The 25,609-nt window shown below is 43.8% G+C and overlaps 1 protein-coding gene across 2 annotated transcripts in view; it reads right to left on the reverse strand.

Moving 5' to 3' along the window:
* Nucleotides 1-2,672: 2,672 nt before the first annotated feature.
* LANCL1 (LanC like glutathione S-transferase 1) overlaps nucleotides 2,673-25,609 on the reverse strand; it is a 49,172-nt gene continuing 26,235 nt past the window's right edge. For both annotated transcript variants that reach the window (XM_077272236.1, XM_077272237.1), the window contains exons 7-10: nucleotides 14,266-14,448; nucleotides 13,668-13,844; nucleotides 12,419-12,491; nucleotides 2,673-3,412 (exon numbers count right to left, since the gene is read on the reverse strand). In XM_077272236.1, the coding sequence (XP_077128351.1) occupies nucleotides 3,336-3,412; nucleotides 12,419-12,491; nucleotides 13,668-13,844; nucleotides 14,266-14,448 (510 nt within the window). In that variant the 3' untranslated portion in view covers nucleotides 2,673-3,335. The remainder of the gene's footprint in view (nucleotides 3,413-12,418; nucleotides 12,492-13,667; nucleotides 13,845-14,265; nucleotides 14,449-25,609) is intronic.

Consider the following 25,609-nt stretch of genomic DNA (forward strand, 5'->3'; position numbering starts at 1 on the left):
CAAAGCGTTTATACTGTTAATGATAGCCATAATTTGAAACCAGTGACACATGACGACAGACAAATCAGTAATACCTGTTTAATGAATAAATGTCTAGAAACACTGCTATCCGTACATGTCATTGTAAGTGTATCCTCCCTGAAAAATCCACCTAACCACATTTCTTCTGCCACCTGCTGGCTGTTTAGGAACACAACATCAACAAAATACATTTTTCAGCTCCTTCATTACAATACAGGTCACGGTAACAACCATATTGTGTAATTCATTGTAATTTTTTTTCTCCAAGACCAAACTTTTTTTTTTTTTTTCCTCTTAACATGTAAAAGTTACTGAAATGACGACAACAGGGCTCCCCGATCCCAAGCAGTCCCTTTCTGCATGTTTGCACCAGTAACACCCGGCTGGGCTGAAGCAAGTACACATACCCATGACACATTATCTAAATCAGGTTTTTGTTATCTCCCCCCCCTTTCGGGAAAGGAGCAGGTCTCTAGAAAAACAAAACAAATGGCATGTGAAATCTGCAATCCAGCTGTCAATTACAGTCTTTCCGTAGTGCTATTCTCATGCACTGGCTGAAATGTTAGCCCATTATTATCAGCGTCCTGGAGTGTCGCTTTCATCAGTTCTTATCTTTATTAGCTTTTATGTTGTCTCTAGAACAGTCACAATAAACTGATCTTTTCAGGTGTCCCATTTTCAGAGGGAGGACAATTAAGGTTCTGTTCTGAGCCTATTGTCAGACACATACGTGTATAGTACGAGGCTCTGAACAATGCCAACATATCTAAAGCAAATGGAAATTTGTTTCGCGGGATGCCTTTTTTTACTGTATGGAAAAGCATAAAGGAAAAAAAAAATATGTAAATGTATAAACCTAAATATGCCAGCCCAATAGAGGCCAAAGAGTCTTGCCCTCCATTACGTAAATTGGGCACCAAGGATGTGTTTGAAAACATATAGGTCAAACACAAAAAGTGAAAAGAGCCTTAACTGGGGGTCTCCCATAAACATGTAAATAAGCCCCCCCCTCATATATTGGCTGTGTGGGGTACTGCAGCTCAGCCCCATTATCTTCAGTGAAGCGGCGCTGCAGTACCACCAGTGTTTATATGCAGCCATATTCCTAATACTGTACATCCGACTTACAGATTGAGGCCGGGATCACACATGCGAGAAATACGTCCGAGTCTCGCATGGTAATACCCGGCATTGCCGCCGTCTCTCTGGAGCGGAGCGTGCGGCTCCATGTATTGCTATGCGGCTGCACTCTCCGCTCCTGAGTGACGGCGGCAATGCCGGGTATTACCATGCGAGACTCGGACGTATTTCTCGCATGTGTGATCCCGGCCTAAGTGTGGTTTTAATTTCATGGTTCATAAATCAATAGTATGCAAGAAAATAAGAAACAGTCATTTACCTTAATAAATAAATCTCCTTCCGTCTCTTCCTCAACTGACTTTTCACACTAACTAGTGATGAGCGAATATACTCGTTACTCGAGATTTCCTGAGCATGCTCGGGTGACCTCCAAGTATTTTTGATTGCTCAGAGATTTAGGTTTCATCACGGCAGCTGAATGATTTACAGCTATTAGCCAGGCTGAGTACATGTGGGGGTTGCCTGGTTGCTAGAGAATCCCCACATGTAATCAAGCTGGCTAAGAGATGTAAATCATTCAGCTGAGGTGAGGAAAACTAAATCTCCGAGCACTAAAAATACTCGGAGGACCCCCGAGCGTGCTCGAGAAATCTCAAGTAACAAGTATATTCGCTCATCACTAGCTGGAAAGGTTTCTGGAAAGGATAGATAAAATAAGACTAGATGCCACGTCTCTGTATCCATCAAGTCTGTTTACTGGCTGCTGAACTAATGTCCCAACTACAAAGCACATCACCGCTGCCGCCAATCACTGTCCTCAGCAACTCATGTGGTCAACATCAGAACAGGCGTTGAGCTCAGCAATTGGCAGCAGCGGTGATGTGTGCTGTAGTCATGACATCAGCACAGCCGCCAGTGCCCATAGAGCGCAGCGGAGAGCCAGTGCTAAACCCTGGGTGGGCGAGTAATGTCCAATTTTATTACTACTTCAACTGCTGCTGGCCATTTGAGGCCACAAACCTATAACCAAAAAAATAAATATAAAAAAAAAAAAAAAAAAGGTTATAGGCAACTGAAGCTTCAGGAGAAGTTGCAGCAGTATTGACTGCAAACAGATTTTACTCCTGAATTCAGTGAAAGGTCAGTCTGGGAGGAGAAAGAAGTTGATTTCTCACAAAGAGGCTTATTTTTATGTCTACTATTGATTTATGGAATAATAATAATAATAATAAAAAAAAAAAAAGAGTCAGTGACTAAGTTGGGTGAAACTTTCCAAAGATCTATAACCCTTTGCTATTGGTTGACCTTGTTAGAGGAGTGTAAAATATATATTTAGCCCAATGATATATATGTATAAGAAACATGTTGTCCAGAACAGTTCGATTCCGCCCAGACATACTACATACTACTACCCCATACTCTGCCTGTACCCAGCTATATATATGGATTTAGACAAAAGCTGTGGAGAGAAAAAAAAAACAATGTGTAGTGAATATGCCATAAGTGCTCCAAATAAAACAGCTTTAAATTAGAAGAAAAAAAGTCACAGAAAAATGGTCATCACCAACCATAGTTAATACCCATGTTACATTATTTTCAGTTACTTGGAGATTTCACCTTTAAACTGTGTATATTTAGTCCCAATGAATTTTGTTTTCAGAACATCCGCATAATAGTTGTAAGACTGTCATATTGCACCATAAATAAAGAAAAAAATAATACAGGACTTGAATAGGTTAAAGAAAACATTTGTGGAATATTGTGAACATTTCAGATTTTCTTTTCAGATAGTGTTATACAAAAACTGAACGCTGTGTGCTCCAAACACTAATATCACTGTTCGTGCTCAACTATTTGTACAGTTTTTCCTTTTGAAAGTCCATGTAATATACAGAAACACAAGTAGCATTTAAAAAAAAAAACAAAAAAACATAACAATGGCCTCCGTTATCAGGAAGAAGAGAAAAAGGGCGAGAGCCGGTCCACTGTGCAGAACAATCACTGCTTAGCATCTTCTCCATTGTAACGGGAAGCAAGGCGGCTGCTGGGCGCTACGCAGATTCATCTGACAAGCGTTGTCATGCTAACAAAGAGCTGCAAAATGACATCACTCGTCATATTCACTGAAAACATTACATCTATGAACTTCGTCTCTTGGTAAGAGGAAGTATTCTAAGTGCTGAAGACATGGACAGACCCCCGTTGCACCGCGAAGAGAAAAGGAACAGGAGCTAGATCTCAAAAGCAGGAAACTTTGCATTTGCAGGATCCATTAAGTCTGCTAAAAAGTAAATGGTACCAGCCAGCCCTGTAAGTAAGCATTGAGAAACAGCAATTAGTTATGGAATCATGCTGTACATGATCAGAACACTCCCTCTGCAACCACAAACCGCGAGAGGAGGTAGGCAGAGGGCATTTACACAGCTTGTGGAACGGCAAACTTAATTAACCTTCTTAGTGGCCAGGCCAACATTTTTCAAATCTGACATGTCACTTTATGTGGCAATAACTATGGAATTTTTCAAAAGATCCCAGTGACCGTTTTCGTGACACATTACACTTTATGTAAATTGTAATTTTAGGTCAAACATGACGATTATTTACAAAAATAATCAGAAATTTGACAAAAATATAAGAAAAAAACACAAACAAATTTTCAAACTTTGAATTTATCCCTTTCATCCAGATAGTCATACCACACAAAAAAGTGAAGCTAAATTATATTATGTCTACCTTACACCAGCACCATTTGTAAAATGTTCTTTCATTTTGTTAGGATGTTAGGTTTAAAAACGTAGCATCAACTTTTCATTTTTTTCAAAGAATTTGACAAACTTTTTTTTTCCTTTAAAGGGACCTAGTTATTTTTAAAGTAACTTTCGGGGTCCTATATATTGAGAAACTCCCAAAATTGATACTGCTTTTAAAAACAGTGCCCTCAACATATTCAGAACTACTGCCAGGTAGTTTATTAACCCGTCAGGTGTTCTTCAGGAATTAATTTAAAAGTGGCAACACCTTAATTAAAAATTTTATTTTCACCATCTAAAATGTTGCTAACTTCTGGACAGGTCAGTATAGCCGGCACACTTCAAGGTCATTATGTGACCGTGATTTGCATTGTCAACCATCAGGATCACACAATCCTGATCTTAGGGTGCTGATGGGGTTAAGGAGGGAGCCCCAACACTATATGTTTGACTATGGCTTCTAGATGATTAACAATGGACAGCAGAATCTCAAGGGATTAAACGACCATGGTCTGTGCAACACTGATCACGGCTGATGATGTCAGCTATAGTGTACAGCCGACAGCTGCTGCACTGTCACACGTCGGGGGATGCGGTTCTCATATCTCAGTGACCAATGCATCTTTATACAGACCCAAGGGGTTAAAATCTATTCTATCAATTACCGTGATGTTTGCATGAAGCTGGGATGAAAGCAAGGAGACGTGGGGGCCGTGACTTGGTCAACTAAGCTTCAAAAAGTTGTCCGCTGCCACTTGCTTCTCCATCAGATGATGTGCACAACAACAGGCAGGTCTGTTGGGTCATAACATGTCCTCTTCATTAGGACACATGACTCGGCGAGTATTTGGGCTTAGTAACTTTCTTTGGACGACTTGCCTCCAATGGGAAGTTAGCAGCATCGGACAACACCTTATCACCACTCTGATGATTATGGTGTGTGGGCGGCTAGTTAGAATGTGAAGGGTGAGCTTTAGATTTTTTAGGAAGGGATTAGCAGACATTTGTACAGGTGACAGAAGGGATACTAAATTGTGGTTAAATGTTCTTACAGAGATTAGAATGCTGAGCCCTAAACCCACACAAGTGATTGGCAGCTTTCTGTGAACAGTGTATATTGACAGAGAGCTGCTAATCAGTGGTGGAAGTGGGTTGGATCAGCAAGCAAGAGGCAGCTCGTCAGATAGTGATCATCTCCTTCTAATAAAATGCTAATTATACTGTATCAAACATACAGCCCAGTACGTGACAACGCTGGAATCAGAGTCTCTGCTCTTAGGGTATGCGTCCATGTTCAGGAAACGCTTCGTGTTTGACGCTGCGTAGAGCCGCAGCATCAAACACGCAGCGTCCAGATGTTACAGCATAGTGGAGGGGATTTCATGAAATCCCGTCTCCACTATGCGGTAAAACACGCATGCGGCAGACCCGTGTAAACGGTCATGCGGCGCATCTTTTCAGAAAGCAGCATGTCTGTTTACAGTGTGGCGACGCTCCGTCGCCGCGCCGTAAATTTCCCATAGATAATCATTAGATGTGGTAAAAATTGCATCTAATGATTAGTGAAATGCGTAGAAACTGCGTTAATGCAGCTTACTACGCATGTCACATGCTGGCTTACCTGTGCCGCCGCCGGAAGTTCCGCGTCCACTGCAGTTCTCGTGGTAAGAAGTTCTCGCGATAACTTAGCTTACCGCGAGAACTGCCGTGCACGTGACCAGGGGTTATCTCCGGTCACACTAGGCTGGCTCTCACGGTCAGCTGATTGTGAGAACGCTGCAGTGTAGGTGATCGTTGCAGAGTTATCTCCAGCGATCATCTACAAGCTCTGCTATGTCTGGATGTCAGGCATCCAGATGTAGCAGAGCTGGACTCGTCGTGGGAAACTCGTTATGGGATATCTGCGGACAGGGAGTATGAATTTGTTTTTTTTTTGCTTTTTTTGCAGGACGAGGGTCTTCAAGAGGATTGAGCGTACAATAAAGATATGGTCAAAAAGTGTTTATAATCATTTCATTAAAATACCTTTTTCTAGTGTCTGTTTTATTTAGACGCCTCGCCATTATTAACCGGGCTTAATGTCACCTAAGGTGTTATTAACCCCTTATTACCCCATATCCCACCACTAGTTGGAAGTGGGAAGAGAGGGGCTAAGCGCCGGAATTGGCGCATCTTATAGATGTGCCATTTCTGGGGTGGCTGGTATTTGTAGCCGGGGGTGGGGGGGCAATATCCATGGTCCCTCTCTAGGCTATGAATATCAGCCCTGCTAAGCTGTCTGCTTAGCCTTTCTGGCTATAAATTATAGGGGGACCCCACATCATTTTTTTGGGGGGGTCCCCCTATTTTTCTAGCCAGTAAAGGCTACGCAGACAGCTGCGGACTGATATTCATAGCCTGCAAAGCTCCATGGGTATTAATCCCTTCCCAGGCTACAAATATCAGTCCCCGGCTTTCCCTCTCTGGCGCAGAAAATTGCGCGGGAGCCCAAGCCATTTTTTTTTATTTTATTTTTTTAAATTAAACATATAGCATTTAAGGCCGGGGTAAATACCCGACACTGCCGCGGGCACTCAGGACCAGAGCGTTCAGCTGCATAGAAATACATGCAGCCAGACACTCCGGTCCCGAGTGCCAGCAGCAGTGCCGAGTATTGAAGAGAGAGACTTGTGTGAGTTTCTCGCGAGAGTGACCCCGGCCGAACACAGATTTCGTGTGTGTGTGTCTTTATTTAAGGCCGGGATCACACATGCGAGAAACCCGGACGAGTCACGCATCTTAATACCTGGCACTGCCGCCGGCACTCGGGAGTGGAGCGTGCAGCTGCATAGAAATACATGCAGCTGAACACTCTGCACCCGAGTGCCGGCGGCAGTGCCGCGTATTAAGATGCGAGACTCATCCGAGTTTCTCGCTTGTGTGATCCATCTATCATATCTATCTATCATATCCATCCATCTATCTATCGTATCAATCATCTATTTATCTATTATCTATCGATATATAAATTTATAGATGGATACAATAGATAGATACGATAGATGGATACAATAGATAAATATGATAGATATCTATAGTATCCACCTATCTATCGTATCTATCTATTATATATCTATCAATATATCTATCAATCGATATATCTATATATAGATATATTTATAGATATATTTATAGATAGATATATCGATAGATACCATAGATAAATACGATGAGCTTACAAAAACACACACAAATCCGCATGAAAAAAACCGCATCAAAAAATGCATGAATTACGCGTCAAAAAACGCATGAAAAACGCAGGTGACCTGCCAGTGACCTCAGGTGCAGATTTGGTGCAGATTTTTCCTGCGTCAAAACCTGATGCAATCCTGAACATGGACACATACCCTAACATGTTGCTCACAGATTACATAGCAAAAACTTGACCCACCCTCCTAGGCACTGTATATGGGCATGCAAACCACAGGAAGTTAATTAAGTGATAGCTACGACTTATGCCAGAGAAATCCACATTTTTCTTACAGGTAAATGAGACTGTTCAGGACTGTGGGCCAGACAAACATCTGCATGACAATCTGCCATCAGACATTGTTGAAAATGAAAAACGGTGTTACCAGCATGAGACATGTAACTAATAATGAAGAGTAGAACTGAACCTTGTCTCCTTACAAACACATTTGCTGCAGCTCTATAACTCTGCTGTATTACAAAACTATTGTAGAAGTTGAGAGGAACCTGCAGATGTGTTAGGTATAAATCACACACAGCTCTGCAGTGAGATCAGGAGAGCAGACATTACACTGGTAATGACCCCTTTCATTTACAATAATCTCTGGAGGCAGATTCTCATGCACATCCATGCCGGCCCATTGCCTGGAACAGCTCATAACTAGTGAGGAGCGAATATACTCGTTACTCGAGATTCCTGAGCACGCTCGGTGGTCCTCCGAGTATTTTACATCTGATAGCCAGCTTGATTACATGTGGGGATTCCCTAGCAACCAGGCAACCCCCACATGTACTTATGCTGGCTATCAGATGTAAATCATTCAGCTGCGGCGATAAAAACTAAATCTCCGAGCACTAAAAAATACTCAGAGGACCCCCGAGCATGCTCGAGAAATTTCGAGTGAACAATATATTCGCTCATCACTACTCATAACAAAAACATGGATTTTTGAATAAGACATTAGGTGGCAGAAATGTTATTCAGCTTCCGATGACCTGGGTGCCCATATAGACGGCTTAGGAGAATCGATTGTACTGACAGATTCTCTTTAAGGCCATGTTCACACTTCGCGGTCTTTACAGCGGATCCGCGGCGATTTTGATGCTGCGGGTCCGCAGCAGTTTCCATAGCGTTTACATTAACATGTAAACCCTATGGAAACCGCAAACCGCAGTGCACATGCTGCGGGAAAAACCGCGCACAAACGCAGCGGTTTACAACCCGCAGCATGTCACTTCTTTGTGCAGAATCGCTGAGATTCTGCACCCATAGGAATGCATTGATCCGCTTACTTCCCGCATGGGGCTGTGCCCACGTTGCGGGAAGTAAGCGGATAATGCGCGGTTGCTACCCGGGGTGGAGGAGAGGAGACTCTCCTCCAGGCCCTGGGAAGAATAAATAGTGTAAAAAAAAAAAAGAATTAAAATAAAAAATGATGCTATACTCACCTCTCAGCGCTGCACGCGGCCGTCCCCGGTCTCAGTTGCTGTGCGAACAGGACCTGCGGTGACGTCACGTGACCGTGATGACGCCGCGATCACATGACCGTGACATCACGAAGGTCCTTCTCGGCACAGCATCTTTGGAACCGGAGCGCCGCGTGCAGCGCCCAGGAGATCAGGACGTCAGAGGGTGAGTATAACCAATTTTTATTATTTTTAACATTACTATTGATGCTGCATATTGCTGCATATTGCTGCATATGCAGCATCAATAGTATAGGCGGAAACCCGCAGCGGAAACCGCGGAACAAACCGCGATAAATCTGCAGGGATAACCGCAGCGGGTTTGCCCTGCAGATTTATCAAATCCGCTGCGGGAGAACCCGCAGAGGTCACACGCAAAGTGTGCACATAGCCTAAGGGTACCGTCTCACATAACGATTTACCAACGATCACGACCAGCGATACGACCTGGCCGTGATCGTTGGTAAGTGGTTGTGTGGTCGCTGGGGAGCTGTCACACAGTCAGCTCTCCAGCGACCAACGATGCCGAAGGCCCCGGGTAACCAGGGTAAACATCGGGTTACTAAGCGCAGGGCCGCGTTTAGTAACCCGATGTTTACTGTGGTTACCAGCGTAAAAGTAAAAAAAAAACACCGTACATACTCACATTCCGGTGTCTGTCCCCCGGCGTTCTGCTTCTCTCCACTGTGTCTGTGCCAGCCGGAAAGCACAGCGGTGACGTCACCGCTGTGCTCGCTTTCCGGCCGGCCGGCGCTCACAGTGCAGAGAAGCAGAACGCCGGGGGACAGACTCCGGAATGTGAGTATGTACTGTTTGTTTTTTTTTACTTTTACGCTGGTAACCACGGTAAACATCGGGTTACTAAGCGCGGCCCTGCGCTTAGTAACCCGATGTTTACCCTGGTTACAAGCGAACGCATCGCTGGATCGCTGTCACACACAACGATCCAGCGATGACAGCGGGAGATCCAGCGACGAAAGAAAGTTCCAAACGATCTGCTACGACGTACGATTCTCAGCAGGGTCCCTGATCGCTGCTGCGTGTCAGACACAGCGATATCGTATGGATATCGCTGGAACGTCACGGTTCGTACCGTCGTAGCGACCAAAGTGCCACTGTGTGACAGTACCCTTAGGGTTTAGAAATTACCTAAAACAACTATCAACAAAACACACCTACCCCTTAAAACGTTAATCTTTATTAATATTCTATTTAATACAAAAAATCCCTATAAAAACATCCCAATTAGGGGACCACAGGTTTCTAGGGTTAGGGACTCCACTCGTCTATCTCCAATATAAGTACCAGAAAAATAACTCAATAGAAAAAAATCAGCAAAATGTGAAAAAATAACCCAAAAAAATAAAAAAAAAATGAAAAAAACATAAAAAATAAAAAATTAATATATACTATGCCTATAATGGCCCTAATGTGCCCTTAGGTCTAATGCCCTTCCTAGCAGCGGAGGTTGGCACCCTAAATAGTCGATATGGCGCCCCCGCTCACCGGCGGCTGTCCCTTCTCTCCCTAAACGGCCCCTAACAATCTAAAAGACCACAGACAAATACACCATATAATATGGATCAATACAGATCCATAAAAACACACACTATTAGTGATGCACCTGATACCCTACACCCTCTGAGGTCAATCTATGATGAGCTTAACAATAGACCCAAAATTTGTTATGTAAAGGATGTGTAGTCTATATAGACATAGAGCTGTACCTAGATTATTACAGATGGCTTATATCCAATCTAAGCTTAGTAATGTGGTGGATATATAATAATCCATATAGAAAAACTGCCCGTGATTTATTATGTAAGTAACTCAATATAACTATATCCTACCAGCACCCCTGAATTCATTCAAGGTGCAGACTTAGATTCTTCAGAAACTCATACATTATTTAGAAAAAATGTTTTAGAGGAAAAATTGTCCGTCAAAGATCATATCGGGAATAATCACCCACTAAAAAATATATATATAGTTATTTTAGGCAGTTCACCCCCACATACCCAGGTACCCTCTTTATGTCTGCTGGGTTATACATATGATATATGCATCACTATTATTTGCCAGATAAAGTGCTCAATATGCCAACAATTGTATCATCAAACAAAGCCAGTGCTATTTTTCAACTTAGCTCCTTATTCATCAGACGTTCCCTCATGGCCGCCACTTCAATCCATCGGCTCATGTACACGCTGTCCCGACGCGTTTCTCCCCCGTTTAATTCATCCAGGGGGTTCATCAGGGGACTTTAGATCATTGCACCATAATAGGTTATAGAGCCACACGCAGGAATCAAGGTATTGAGTGCCGTAGTCTCAATACCTTGATTCCTGCGTGTGGCTCTATAACCTATTATGGTGCAATGATCTAAAGTCCCCTGATGAACCCCCTGGATGAATTAAACGGGGGAGAAACGCGTCGGGACAGCGTGTACATGAGCCGATGGATTGAAGTGGCGGCCATGAGGGAACGTCTGATGAATAAGGAGCTAAGTTGAAAAATAGCACTGGCTTTGTTTGATGATACAATTGTTGGCATATTAAGCACTTTATCTGGCAAATAATAGTGATGCATATATCATATGTATAACCCAGCAGACATAAAGAGGGTACCTGGGTATGTGGGGGTGAACTGCCTAAAATAACTATATATATATTTTTTAGTGGGTGATTATTCCCGATATGATCTTTGACGGACAATTTTTCCTCTAAAACATTTTTTCTAAATAATGTATGAGTTTCTGAAGAATCTAAGTCTGCACCTTGAATGAATTCAGGGGTGCTGGTAGGATATAGTTATATTGAGTTACTTACATAATAAATCACGGGCAGTTTTTCTATATGGATTATTATATATCCACCACATTACTAAGCTTAGATTGGATATAAGCCATCTGTAATAATCTAGGTACAGCTCTATGTCTATATAGACTACACATCCTTTACATAACAAATTTTGGGTCTATTGTTAAGCTCATCATAGATTGACCTCAGAGGGTGTAGGGTATCAGGTGCATCACTAATAGTGTGTGTTTTTATGGATCTGTATTGATCCATATTATATGGTGTATTTGTCTGTGGTCTTTTAGATTGTTAGGGGCCGTTTAGGGAGAGAAGGGACAGCCGCCGGTGAGCGGGGGCGCCATATCGACTATTTAGGGTGCCAACCTCCGCTGCTAGGAAGGGCATTAGACCTAAGGGCACATTAGGGCCAATATAGGCATAGTATATATTAATTTGTGATTTTTTATGTTTTTTTCATTTTTTTTTATTTTTTTGGGTTATTTTTTCACATTTTGCTGATTTTTTCTATTGAGTTATTTTTCTGGTACTTATATTGGAGATAGACGAGTGGAGTCCCTAACCCTAGAAACCTGTGGTCCCCTAATTGGGATGTTTTTATAGGGATTTTTTGTATTAAATAGAATATTAATAAAGATTAACGTTTTAAGGGGTAGGTGTGTTTTGTTGATAGTTGTTTTGCGTTATACTCCCCTACTTTAATTAGCTGGACAGTTGTTTTTTTAGAAATTACCTCCAGAGGGAACAGAACTTTCCATGATATCAGCCCACTGCCTGATTGTCTCTCAAACATTTATCTTCTCTTATTAAAATTTCAAGGGCACCATTATCGTCTTATCTGTGCAAATACACCCAAATTGTGAAATACTTCATCTTCCATTATCTATTGATTAAATCAGCACTTTTGTGGGGAAATCCCTTTAAGTTCTTGTCACCACTTCTATTATTGGAGACTCACTATAACCATCCTGGTGATGGCCAGTACGACCATACGGTATCCTCTGGTGATTCAAGGTAGAATCAAGACAGTGACAAATGTAGTATTTTACATACCTTCAAAAAGGGAAAACGGAGCATCTGGTGTCCTGCAGCCATGTTCTCCATAATCCATGCACCACTCTGCAAACTGACAGAAGAGCCAGATATCAAAAGGGCGATTTTAAGCAATTATACAATTACTAACGAACATCAATCATATACTGCTAACCTTCATTGAGAAAAAAGGCGACATACTCCACATTGAAATCAACTGGCAGCTACAGAAAATGTCCTGCATGTTGGTCCATAAGCAAGCTAACGTGAAATATTTTTTTCTAAGCTCTTCTAAGTGTGATAACCAGGGAAAATAGTTAACTGGACACATGGCTCATCCATGAATGCAGTGTGCCTTGCTCCACAGCTCAGCCACACTGATGTGCAGTAACATGGCACCATCACCCTGATAATCTCAGGCATCCCAGGGGCCGGACTGACCCCGATCACACTTTTAGAGGGTCTGTTATACAATAAGGTAATTTATAAATTCCCTTCCATCTCTCAATAGACCTACAAAGTGCATGTATGTCAGAGTTTTTTTCATCTTGCAGATCAGCAGAAGCTCAGCCGGGCTCCCCTGTGATGACCAGGGTTAGGTAACCTCTGATCCCAGCCATGCGGTGGACTCTTACCTTATGATGTTGTGCTGTAGTCATAACACCAAAGATAATGTGTTAGTCCATTAGCTGCCGCATCCCCCTGTGGCTCAAAAGTAGTAGGATATGCGGAAATGCACTTGATGCAAAAAGACCTATCGGTGCAGTGTAGTAAGACCTGGAGCATGCCCATTACACCCGCACAAATCGCATGGTCGCTGCATTCCAGCATTTTACTCCTAGCCATCACGTTCACCCAGGGCACTGCACCTATAGGTCATTGTACGAGGTGCATTTATACATTTCTAAGGAGTTTGGAAGAAGGAAATGGCCCCCAACAACAGATAAGAATAATACAAGACTAATTTGGGGGGGGGGGGGGGGGGGGGGGTGTCTCACATTTAAGTAGAACGTATGTGACAGAAATTACAGTATAAGATTCGTGGGTGCAATGCAAGGCAGTGGACACACAGGGTAGAACCAGCCTTGCATGTACAATGCTTTCGCCATTATTGTTTATGGAGGAAATAGCCAAGTCTTATAGAAAACGCCATGAATGTCCATCATCTAAACCCCGCTTCAATGGAAGACTCAGGAGTAGTCACGCACTGAAAGTATTTTGGTAGGAAAGGAGTTTACAAACCACTGAAAGGAGTTTACAAACCACTCACCTTGCACGCTCTGTACAAATATTTCAAATCATGCGTCAGGTTGTACATTGCAAGGAAAGAATAGGCATTTCCTGCTACTCCATGGCATATGCCATATCCCTTCTTCAACAATCCACGTTGCCAAGAGATCTCAGCACATTGTGCGGCATCTGCCAGATATTCAACATCCTGAAAAACCTGAGAAAAAAAATATATATAGTTTTTTTCTTTTCTTACATGGGTCCTTTTGAGAAGTGAATGCTACAAATGGGAAAAATCGATTTGCAGAACTCCAGTCCATCAGGCAGGTCAGTAATCTGTGACCGCTGAACAGGAGGGCCAGCAAATAGATGCTTCCAACTCTAGTAAATTCTGTAAGAACAGCAGGTGGACAAAATATACAGAATATAAAATGTTGGATTTTTTGCATAAGAATATTCTCAGCTGTATTTTCCATGCTTTTTAAAATTACATAATGAGGCCTTCTATTCTCTACAACGACACAGATGAGCTCTTAGAACAGTTCATCAAGATCGGGGGTCCGACAAACTCAGTTCAGCTCCTATTCTTTCCTTTTCAAGTTACACTGGATTAAATACTCAAGAAATGTGATCAGTACCTTGTAAGCCTGGGTTAACATGTAAATGACACCAGGAGCGCCATGGCACCAGTGTACTAGAAGATCCCGGTTATCCCCGATGCAGGCAGGATAGTTTCCGGAAGGATACTTGAGGTGGCGGACAAATTCCACACTTGGCCGAACAAGGATCTGTAGCTTTTCACTACTGACAAAACATTCAGGCTGCAGAAAATAAAACAATATTTTTTTTCCTACCAACGTATTATTTCTACCAGAAGCCAAATACAACATTGTTAGAAAATCATTTGGATTTATACTAAACAAGTAGATGCACACACTGAAGCGATCCCTCTCCTCCAACTTAACAGAACAAATGCCAAAATGCCAGCTGAGCCTAACAAACTAACAAGAAAAAAAGAAAAGAAAAACAAAAGCACATCTGCTGGGTAAAACGGAGCAAAAATATTCACATACCCCTGGTATTATGTCCACGTTGTTACTCCGTGGCAAGCTGGACCAGGGCACTGACAAAATGCTGGTGTGTCCTGGCCACCAGACTAGGATCCTGCAAATCTTGTTTTTTCAACTCTTGTGCCGGGCATAGAAGAGTTGCAGGATAGTGATGAGCGAGTATACTCCTTGCTCGGGTTTTCCCTAGCATGCTCGGGCGATCTCCAAGTATTTGTGACTGCTCGGGCATGATTTACGGCTGCTAGACAGCCAGAATACATGTAGGGATTCCCTAACAACCAGGCAACCCACACATGTACTCAGGCTGGCTAATGGCTGTAAATCATGCAGCTGTGTCAATAAAAACAATCTCCGAGCAGTCAAATACTCAGAGACCACCCGAGCGTGCTGGGGAAAACCCACGCAACGAATATACTCACTCATCACTATTGCTGGATGTTAACAGATTCTTTTTTCCGGTAGCTCCGGTCACAATACAGGTCTGTTTTTCCCAATTTCCAGACCTTCTATGGATGCCCCAGTCACAGTGAAAAACTAAATAAAAATGCAATTACCCCACAGAGACCTTTTAGGACTTCTTTGTGGACATTATACAGTGGCATCTAAAAGTTTGGGCACCCCTGGTCAAAATTACTGTTATTGTGAACAATTAAGCAAGTAGAAGATGAAATGATCTCCAAAAGACCTAAAGCAAAAATTGACATTTCCTTTTGTATTTTAAGCAAAAAAATATATATATTTTCATCGTTTACATTTTAAAAAGTACAAAGAAAGATTGGCTGATGCAAAAGTTTGGGCACCGTGCATGGTTAGTACCAGGGCCGGACTGGCCATCGGGCAGTTCTGGCAAATGCCAGAAGGGCCGGTGGCAGTAGTGGGCCGCTCGAGTGTGCCGCTGTCGGCACACTCTCCACGCTGTCGGCGCACTCCCGGCCCCGCATTCAACTATACCGGCGTCATAGACGCCGGTACAGTTGAATGCAATGATGGAGGAGAGAGCGTCTGCTGACGCCCCCTCTCCCATCATTCCCCGCTCTGCCTGCCGCTGACACTGCGGGTGCGCGATGACGTCATATCATCGCGCACCTGCTGTGTGACCGGGCGGGCAGACTGCGACTGCTGAGACCAGAGCCAGAGCAGCGCGGGGCAGAAGGAAAGGTGAGTAGAGTGGTTTTTTTTAATCAATGAGTGATGACTGGATTGTGGAGCTATTGGGGGGGGGGGGGGCTGTGCTGCATTCCATTCTATGGGCCTGTGCTGCATTCCATTCTATGGGCCTGTGCTGCATTCCATTCTATGGGCCTGTGCTGCATTCCATTCTATGGGCCTGTGCTGCATTCCATTCTATGGGCCTGTGCTGCATTCCATTCTATGGGCCTGTGCTGCATTCCATTCTATGGGCCTGTGCTGCATTCCATTCTATGGGCCTGTGCTGCATTCCATTCTATGGGCCTGTGCTGCATTCCATTCTATGGGCCTGTGCTGCATTCCATTCTATGGGCCTGTGCTGCATTCCATTCTATGGGCCTGTGCTGCATTCCATTCTATGGGCCTGTGCTGCATTCCATTCTATGGGCCTGTGCTGCATTCCATTCTATGGGCCTGTGCTGCATTCCATTCTATGGGCCTGTGCTGCATTCCATTCTATGGGCCTGTGCTGCATTCCATTCTATGGGCCTGTGCTGCATTGCATTCTATGGGCCTGTGCTGCATTGCATTCTATGGGCCTGTGCTGCATTGCATTCTATGGGCCTGTGCTGCATTGCATTCTATGGGCCTGTGCTGCATTGCATTCTATGGGCCTGTGCTGCATTGTATTCTATGGGCCTGTGCTGCATTATATTCTATGGGCCTGTGCTGCATTCCATTCTATGGGCCTGTGCTGCATTCCATTCTATGGGCCTGTGCTGCATTCCATTCTATGGGCCTGTGCTGCATTCCATTCTATGGGCCTGTGCTGCATTCCATTCTATGGGCCTGTGCTGCATTCCATTCTATGGGCCTGTGCTGCATTCCATTCTATGGGCCTGTGCTGCATTCCATTCTATGGGCCTGTGCTGCATTCCATTCTATGGGCCTGTGCTGCATTCCATTCTATGGGCCTGTGCTGCATTCCATTCTATGGGCCTGTGCTGCATTCCATTCTATGGGCCTGTGCTGCATTCCATTCTATGGGCCTGTGCTGCATTCCATTCTATGGGCCTGTGCTGCATTCCATTCTATGGGCCTGTGCTGCATTCCATTCTATGGGCCTGTGCTGCATTCCATTCTATGGGCCTGTGCTGCATTCCATTCTATGGGCCTGTGCTGCATTCCATTCTATGGGCCTGTGCTGCATTCCATTCTATGGGCCTGTGCTGCATTCCATTCTATGGGCCTGTGCTGCATTCCATTCTATGGGCCTGTGCTGCATTCCATTCTATGGGCCTGTGCTGCATTCCATTCTATGGGCCTGTGCTGCATTCCATTCTATGGGCCTGTGCTGCATTCCATTCTATGGGCCTGTGCTGCATTCCATTCTATGGGCCTGTGCTGCATTCCATTCTATGGGCCTGTGCTGCATTCCATTCTATGGGCCTGTGCTGCATTGTATTCTATGGGCCTGTGCTGCATTGTATTCTATGGGCCTGTGCTGCATTATATTCTATGGGGTTGTGCTGTATTACATTCTATGGGGGCTGTGCTGTATTACATTCTATGGGGGCTGTGCTGTATTACATTCTATGGGGGCTGAGCTGTAATGCTGGATACAGCTGTAATTATATGTTATATAGTCGTGTTACACTCCCCTCACTTCTTGTAGCCTACAAGTGTACAAAGATATTATACAGTCACCATGTGACAAGTGGGCCTGTGTGACTTCAAATGCCAGGGCTGAATTTTAGTCCCAGTCCGGCCCTGGTTAGTACCTAGTAGCAACCCCTTTTTGCTAGTATCAGCCAAGAGTCTTTCAACACATTCAAAGGATTTTTATCCATTCTTCCCTGGAAAATTGTTCCAGTTCTGTGAGATTTATGGGTCGTCTTGCATGCACTGCTATTTTGGTCTAGCCACAGATTTTCAATAATGTTCAGATCAGGAACTGTGAGGGCCATTGCAAAACATTCAGCTTGTGCCTTTTGAGGTAGTCTATTGTGGATGTTGAAGTTTGTTTAGAATCATTATTCATTTGCAGAAGCCAGCTTCTTTTCAACTTCAGCTATTTTACAGATGGTGTTATGCTTGCATCGATAATTTGTTGAAATTTAATTGAATCCATTCTTACATAGTTATTAAGGTTGGAGGAAGACTAAGTTCATCTAGTTCAACCCATAGCCTAACCTAACATACCCTAACATGTTGATCCAGAGGAAGGCAAAAAAAAAAAAACATGTGGCAAAGAGTTAGGCTGGTTTCACACTTGCGTTTTGATCTGCAGCGTTTTTACCGAAAAAAATGCATGCGTTTTTTCCCCCTATGTTTAACATTAAAAACGCATGCTTTTTTTGTACGCGTTTGGCCGCGTTTTACGACGCATGCGTTTTTTGCTGCATGCGTTCTTTTGCAGAAATGCAGCATGTAGTAATTTTCAGAGGCGTTTTTTTGCCGCAAAAAAACGCATGCGTTCATTTGCGTTTGATTTGCGTCAAAAAATACATTGATGTCTATGGAAACGCATGCGTTTTTATAGAAAAAAACAAGAATACACCCTGATAAGCCACCCCCCACCATCAGGGTGATAAAGGGATCCTAACCCTAACCCTACCCCTAGGGATCCTAACCCTAACCTTAACCCTACCCCTAACCCTAACAATATGACAGTGAATACTCTCCGAGTTTATATTTTTAGTACTCTATAGCAATACCGTATATCTTGGGGTGTCCACATTGAACAAAGCTTTTTATTAGAAGAATGTCCTTGTCTCCAGGTCAACATAATAGCCAATCCCTATGGATCCCTAGGGTTAGGGGTAGGGTTTGGATCCCTAGGGTTAGGGTTTGGATCCCTTTATCACCTTGATGGTGGGGGGTGGCTTATCAGTGACCTGGTGACCAGGACATTCGTCTAATAAAAAGCTACCCCTAACCCTAGGGATCCTAACCCTAACTAATTCTATTAATAGTGGGTTTTCTAGTTGATTTTGATGATTGGCAGCTGTCACACACTTCTCAGCATGCGTTTCAAAAATGCAAACGCAGGGAAAAAACGCATGTAAACGCGTCAAAACGCCGCGTTTTTTTTTCTGCATGCAAAAACGCATTTACATGCGTTTTTCACCACCATCAAAACGCAAGTGTGAAACCAGCCTAAGCTCCACATTGGGGAAAAAAATTCCTTCCCGACTCCTCATACGGCAATCAGACTAGTTCCCTGGATCAACGCCCTATCAAGGAATCTAGTGTATATACCCTGTAACATTATACTTTTCCAGAAAGGCATCCAGTCCCCTCTTAAATTTTAGTAGAGAATCACTCATTACAACATCATATGGCAGAGAGTTCCATAGTCTCACTGCTCTTACAGTAAAGAATCCGTGTCTGTTATTATGCTTAAGCCTTCTTTCCTCCAGACGTAGAGGATGCCCCCTTGTCCCCGTCTCAGGTCTATGATTAAAAAGATCATCAGAAAGGTCTTTGTACTGTCCCCTCATATATTTATACATTAAAATAAGATCACCCCTTAGCCTTCGTTTTTCCAAACTAAATAGTGTAATAACGTATCTTGGTATTGCAGACCCCCCAGTCCTCTAATAACCTTGGTCGCTCTTCTCTGCACCCGCTCCAGTTCAGCTATGTCTTTCTTATAAACCGGTCACCAGAACTGTACACAGTATTCTAAGTGTGGTCGCACTAGTGACTTGTAGAGGTAAAATTATGTTCTCCTCATGAGCATCTATGCCTCTTTTAATGCATCCCATTATTTTATTTGCCTTTGCAGCAGCTGCCTGACACTGGCCACTGAATGTGAGTTTGTCATCCACCCATACACCCAGGTCTTTCATTGATGGTCTTTCCCAGAGTTTTAGAATTAAGCACATAGTTATACATCTTATTACTTCTACCCAAGTGCATGACCTTACATTTATCCCCATTAAAGCTCATTTGCCATTTATAAGCCCAAGCTTCTAGTTTACATAAATCATCCTGTAATATAAAATTGTCCTCCCCTGTATTGATTACCCTGCAGAGTTTAGTGTCATCTGCAAATATTGAAATTCTACTCTGAATGCCCACTACAAGGTCATTAATAAATGTTAAAAAGAAGAGAGCCCAATACTGACCCCTGTGGTACCCCACTGCTAACCGCGACCCAGTCCGAGTGTGCTCCATTAATAAACACCCTTTGTTTCCTATCCCTGAGCCAACTCTCAATCCACTTAACACATATTTTCCCCTATCCCCATTATTCTCATTTTATGTATCAACCTTTTGTGTGGCACCGTATTAAAAGCTTTTGAAAAGGCCATATACAGTACATCTACTGGGTTCCCTTGGTCCAGTCCGGAACTTACCTCTTCATAGAAGCTGATCAGATTAGTCTGACAGGAACGGTCCCTAGTAAACCCGTGCTGATACTGGGTCATGAGGTTATTCCTCTTCAGATACTCCAGCATAGCCTCCCTTAGAATGCCCTCCAGGATTTTAACCACAGTAGAGGTTAAAGGGAAGGTGCCATCAAAAAATTTTTTTTTACAGCAATTGAAAAAAATGTAAAGAATTAATGTTTACATTTTCTTAAAAAATATTATCATTTGTTTATAATTTAGTAAAATATGAAAAATAATTTGAAAAGGTTTGGCATTTCCACTTTTAAACACTAGGGGGAGAAGTTACTGAAATTGGACAAAAACCGTGTGTACAATTAGCTCACATTACAGCACTGCAGTAATTATGGGTGGAGTCTGCTGACGTGTGTGATGTCACTCCTCTCCTCCCCTTTTGGGTGTTTGCTAACGGATAATAGGATTTAGGAACACAGTGAGCAGCCATTTTGTTGGTGTTTGTTGGAAAGTTAGGGTAAGTTCACACGTTTTTGCTGCTTTTTATGCTAATTTTCAGCTGCTTTTTACAATACGAGCAAAGCCTTTGAGATTTCAGAAATCTCACGCGCACACATTGGTTTTTTGTTTGATCAGTATTTTGTGCTTTGCTGCATTTTTTGGACATAGAGCATGTCACTTCTTTCAGCGTTTTTTCACCCATTGACTTGAATGGGTGTTGAAAAAAACGCAGCAAAAATGCAGGTATTATTTCCTGCGTTTTTGCTGCTGAAAATCCATGGACATTAGCATGGACAAAGAGGAAAAAAACCGCACCAAATACGCAATAAAAAAGCATCAAAAACACACCTAAACCTGCACTTTTGACGCAGCTTCTTTTCTGCCTATTTGATCAGGTTTGCTGCAGAAAAAAAAAGCAGCAAAAACGCCCTGTGTGAAGTTACCCTTAGGCTATGTGCACACGTAGGGAAAGGGGTGCAGAATTTTTGCACAAAATCCGCATCTACTGGCAGAATCCGCAGCTGCGGATTTGCCTTGGTTTTGTGTTGATTTAGTGCGGTTTTTGTGCGGAATTGATGCGGATTTTGTGCGGATTTTCAGCAGTTGTTCCCACTGCGGATTTCTATTATGGAAGGGTGCAGAAACGCTGCAGATCCGTACAAAAGAAGTGACATGCACTTCTTTTAAATCCGCAGCAATTCCGCACTAATTTTTCCGCACCATGTGCACGGCTTTTTTTTTTTTTTTTTTTTACATTGATTTACATTGTGTAAATCACAGTGCGGATCTGCAGCATTTCTGCGCGGAAAAATCTGCTGCGGATCCGCACTAAATCTGCATCGTGTGTACACATTAATACTCACTGTCCATAATAAATAAATTTCCCAATAAACACTCTATTCAAATTAATCAACACTATCCATCAAGGTGCAATTGCCAAAGGATAATTAATGAGTGATGTAGGCAGGAAAATAGTTTATTAAAAAAATACGTACGCTACTTACCTGGTAGCAGTGTTTTTTCATGAGCCATGACAGCACAACGAGAGAGGGATCCACCCTTCAGGGACAGGAAACCTACAGACATAAAAGGGCGGTACCTCTCCCTCGCATCAGTTAGTTCCAGAGCATGAGAGGACCTCCTTGGTTAGTAACACAGAAACAGCATAAACTTTGATACAATTTATTAATTAAGTGAACATATCTTTTTCAAAAGAGGAAAATAGCGAAAGTGTTGAGCCATCCGAGAAAGAATAGGGTAGGGAATATAAGGGTGCTGTCATGGCTCCTGAAAAAACACTGCTACCAGGTAAGTAGCGTACATATTTATTCAGTCGCCATGACAGCACAACGAGAGACTTTCAGAGAAATAAGAAACATTAGGGAGGGATAACAGCCTCAAGCACCCTTCTCCCAAACGTGAGGTCAGAGGAGCTACCCAGGTCTAGTCTATAGTGTCTCAGAAAGGTAGAAGGAGAAGACCATGTGGCCGCCTTACATATGTCTTCAATCGATACCTCGGACCTCTCTGCCCAGGACGTTGCTACAGCTCGAGTAGAGTGAGCCTTTATACCTTCTGGGATTTCAACGCCACCTGCAGTATAAGCGAGAGATATCGCCTCCCTGATCCATCTGGCTAAAGTGTTTTTGGATACTCTACAACCCTTTCTAACACCTTGATAAGATATAAAAAGGGAATTATCTTTCTTCCAGGGATCTGTAACTGAAATGTACTTAAGGAGGCATCTTCTCACATCTAGGGAATGAAAATTACGTTCTTTATCATTAGTGGGATTGGAACAGAATGATGGCAAAACCACTTCCTGTAACCTATGGAATTTTGTAGCTACTTTAGGAAGATAGAGGGGATCAGGTTTCATAATAACTCTATCTTCTCTAAACTGCATGTATGGCGTTTGTCTAGATAAGGCCTGTAGATCACTAACCCTTCTTGCCGACGTGAGGGCAACCAGAAGGGCTGTTTTGATCGACAGGATTTTTACTGAAATAGTATCAATAGGCTCAAAAGGAGTTTGTGTTAGAGCTGAAAGAACCAGATTTAGATCCCATGGAACTATGTTTTGCTTAATAACAGGTCTAGATCTAGTAACCGCCTTGAAGAATCTAGAAATCCAGTACCGTATTTTCCGGCGTATAAGATGACTGGGCGTATAAGACGACCCCCCAACTTTTCCAGTTAAAATGTAAAATCTTCTTAAAAGTCGGGGGTCTTCTTATAAACCGTGTCGTCTTATAGGGCCGGTGACTTTTGTGCCTTTTGGGGGGGGTAAGTGGGCCTGATGACGACGAGGGGGCGTCTCACAGGAAAGTGAGTATCCCCCATTACCTCATTGTATCGCTGCAGCGTGGGGTCTCTGCTGGGAGCGGCGGCTGCTGCTCCTCATTGTGCCGCGTGGGTGCTGTGGGGCGGCGGCTCCTCTTCTTCAGTGTGGGGCCTCTGTGCTGCTGGGCGGCGGCGGCGGCTTATCTTCAGGCAGTCGGGGCTCCTCCGGTATCTTCTTAAAGCCCGGAGGCCCTGCCGGCAACTCCATCGGTGCAATGCAGTGGCCTCCGGGAACATGGCCGCTGCTCAGATTCAGATCTCGTCCCTAGATCTCGGGAGACGAGATCTGAATCTGAGCAGCGGCCATTTTCCCGGAGACAGCTCCATTGCTGCTATGCGGTGACCTCCGGGAAAATGGCCGCTGCTCAGATTTAGATCTCGTCTCCCGAGATCTAGGGACGAGATCTGAATCTGAGCAGCGGCCATGTTCCCGGAGGCCACTGCATTGCACCGATGGAGTTGCCGGCAGGGCCTCCGGGCTTTAAGGAGATACCGGAGGAGCCCCGACTGCCTGAAGATAAGCCGCCCACGCCGCCCAGCAGCACAGAGGCCCCACACTGAAGAAGAGGAGCCGCCGCCCCACAGCACAGCCGCCGCTCCCAGCAGAGACCCCACGCTGCAGTGATACAATGAGGTAATGGGGGATACTCACTTTCCTGTGAGACGCCCCCTCGTCGTCATCAGGCCCACTCCCCCCCCACCCACCATATACACCCGGCAAGGCGATACCCGGCGTATAAGACGACCCCCGACTTTTAAGAAGATTTTCAGGGGTTAAAAAGTCGTCTTATACGCCGGAAAATACGGTAATTGCTGGCTAGGTTAGAATTGTACAGTGCTCCTAGAGCAGACACTTGGACTCTCAGAGTGCTAGTGGCTAAGCCTAACTCTAAACCTTTTTGTAGAAATTCTAGAATTTGATTAATACAAGGTTCTTGGCCAATTTGTGCCCCTGAAATTGACAAGAACTTTTTCCAAATTCTGACATAGATGTTAGTAGTAGAGGCTTTTCTACTTTTAAGAAGTGTATTAACCAAATGCCTAGAGAACCCCTTCCCCTTTAGCAGCGACCTCTCAAATTCCACGCTGCTAGGTGTAAGTTGGCTACCCGTGGATGGAGTATTGGACCCTGAGAGAGGAGATCTGGCAGTTCTGGGAGGATCCATGGCTGAGTGACTGACATCTTCCTCAGCCAAGGAAACCATGACCTCCTGGGCCAGAACGGGGCTATCAAGATCACGCGGGCCCCGTCTTCCCGAATCTTCCTCAGAACTATCGGTATCAGGTTTAGAGGGGGAAAAGCATATGCGAGACTGAAGCGCCATGGTATTAAGAGAGCGTCCACTGCATACGGGTTGTCTCTTGGATTTAGGGAGCAGAATCGGTGTAGTTTTTTGTTTTCTTGGCTGGCAAAAAGGTCTATCTCTGGATATCCCTATAAGTGAATGATCTGATTGAAGATGGTTGGGTTTAAAGACCAATCCCCCTGTCTGAGCTTGTTGCGGCTTAGATAGTCGGCCATGGTGTTGAGCTTTCCTTTTATATGAAGTGCAGTGAGGGATAGTAGGTGATTCTCGGCCACCTGGTTGTCCGAGAACAGCCTGACGTGACGACCCTGTAGGGGTATAAGAAAACTGTTTAGAGCGCGTTCCACCGCTAAAAGTTCTTTTAAGTTGGAGGACGAGTCTTGTTCTGATTGGGACCATAGCCTCTGGGCCCAATTACTATCCAAGTGCGCCCCCCAACCCTTGGGGCTAGCATCAGTAGTTATTACTCTAGTAACATGGTTAGTCCAAGGAACTCCTCTACATACATTTGAAACATGAGTCCACCAACTTAGTGAATGAATGGATTCGACGGACAACGAGAATTTGCTGTCAAGCTGGACCCCCAGTCGGCGCGAGTTATGTAGGATATCCCACTGTAGTGTTCTGGTGTGGTATTGGGCCCAAAGAACCGCCGGGATGCAGGATGTAAGAGAACCTAAGAGTGACATGGCATTTCTGACAGAAATTAAAGGAGCATTAATCACCCTCGTGACCAGCTGACATATGCTAACCACCTTCGAATCTGGGAGACGACATTCCTGCCGACCAGAATCTATAACTAGACCCAGAAATTCCTGTGTTTTTAAGGGTTGTAACCGGGATTTTTTATAGTTAATAATCCATCCTAAATCGTGCAATTCTGCAATCACCCTTTTTAGTTGGACTTTACAATGAGATTCTGAATGACCCACAATCAGTAAGTCATCCAGATAAGGAACGATCAATATGTCCTGCTCATGCAGGTGCGCCATAACCTCTATCATGATGTTGGTAAATACACGGGGTGCGACTGCGACACCAAAGGGAAGTGCCCGATATTGGAAGTGCTCTACTGTGCCAGCAAGTGAAATCGCCACCCTAAGGAATCTTTGATGATCTACATGTATTGGGACATGGTAGTAGGCGTCTTTAAGGTCCAAGACAACCATGAAGCAGTTTTCAAAAAGAAGCTTTATTGCAGTCTTCGCAGATTCCATTTTGAAGGACGGTATTAACAGAAAATTGTTGAGGCCTTTCAAGTTAATAATGGTGCGAAAGGTT

Source organism: Ranitomeya variabilis, chromosome 7 (genome assembly GCF_051348905.1).
Source record: "Ranitomeya variabilis isolate aRanVar5 chromosome 7, aRanVar5.hap1, whole genome shotgun sequence".
NCBI classification, from domain to species: domain Eukaryota; kingdom Metazoa; phylum Chordata; class Amphibia; order Anura; family Dendrobatidae; genus Ranitomeya; species Ranitomeya variabilis.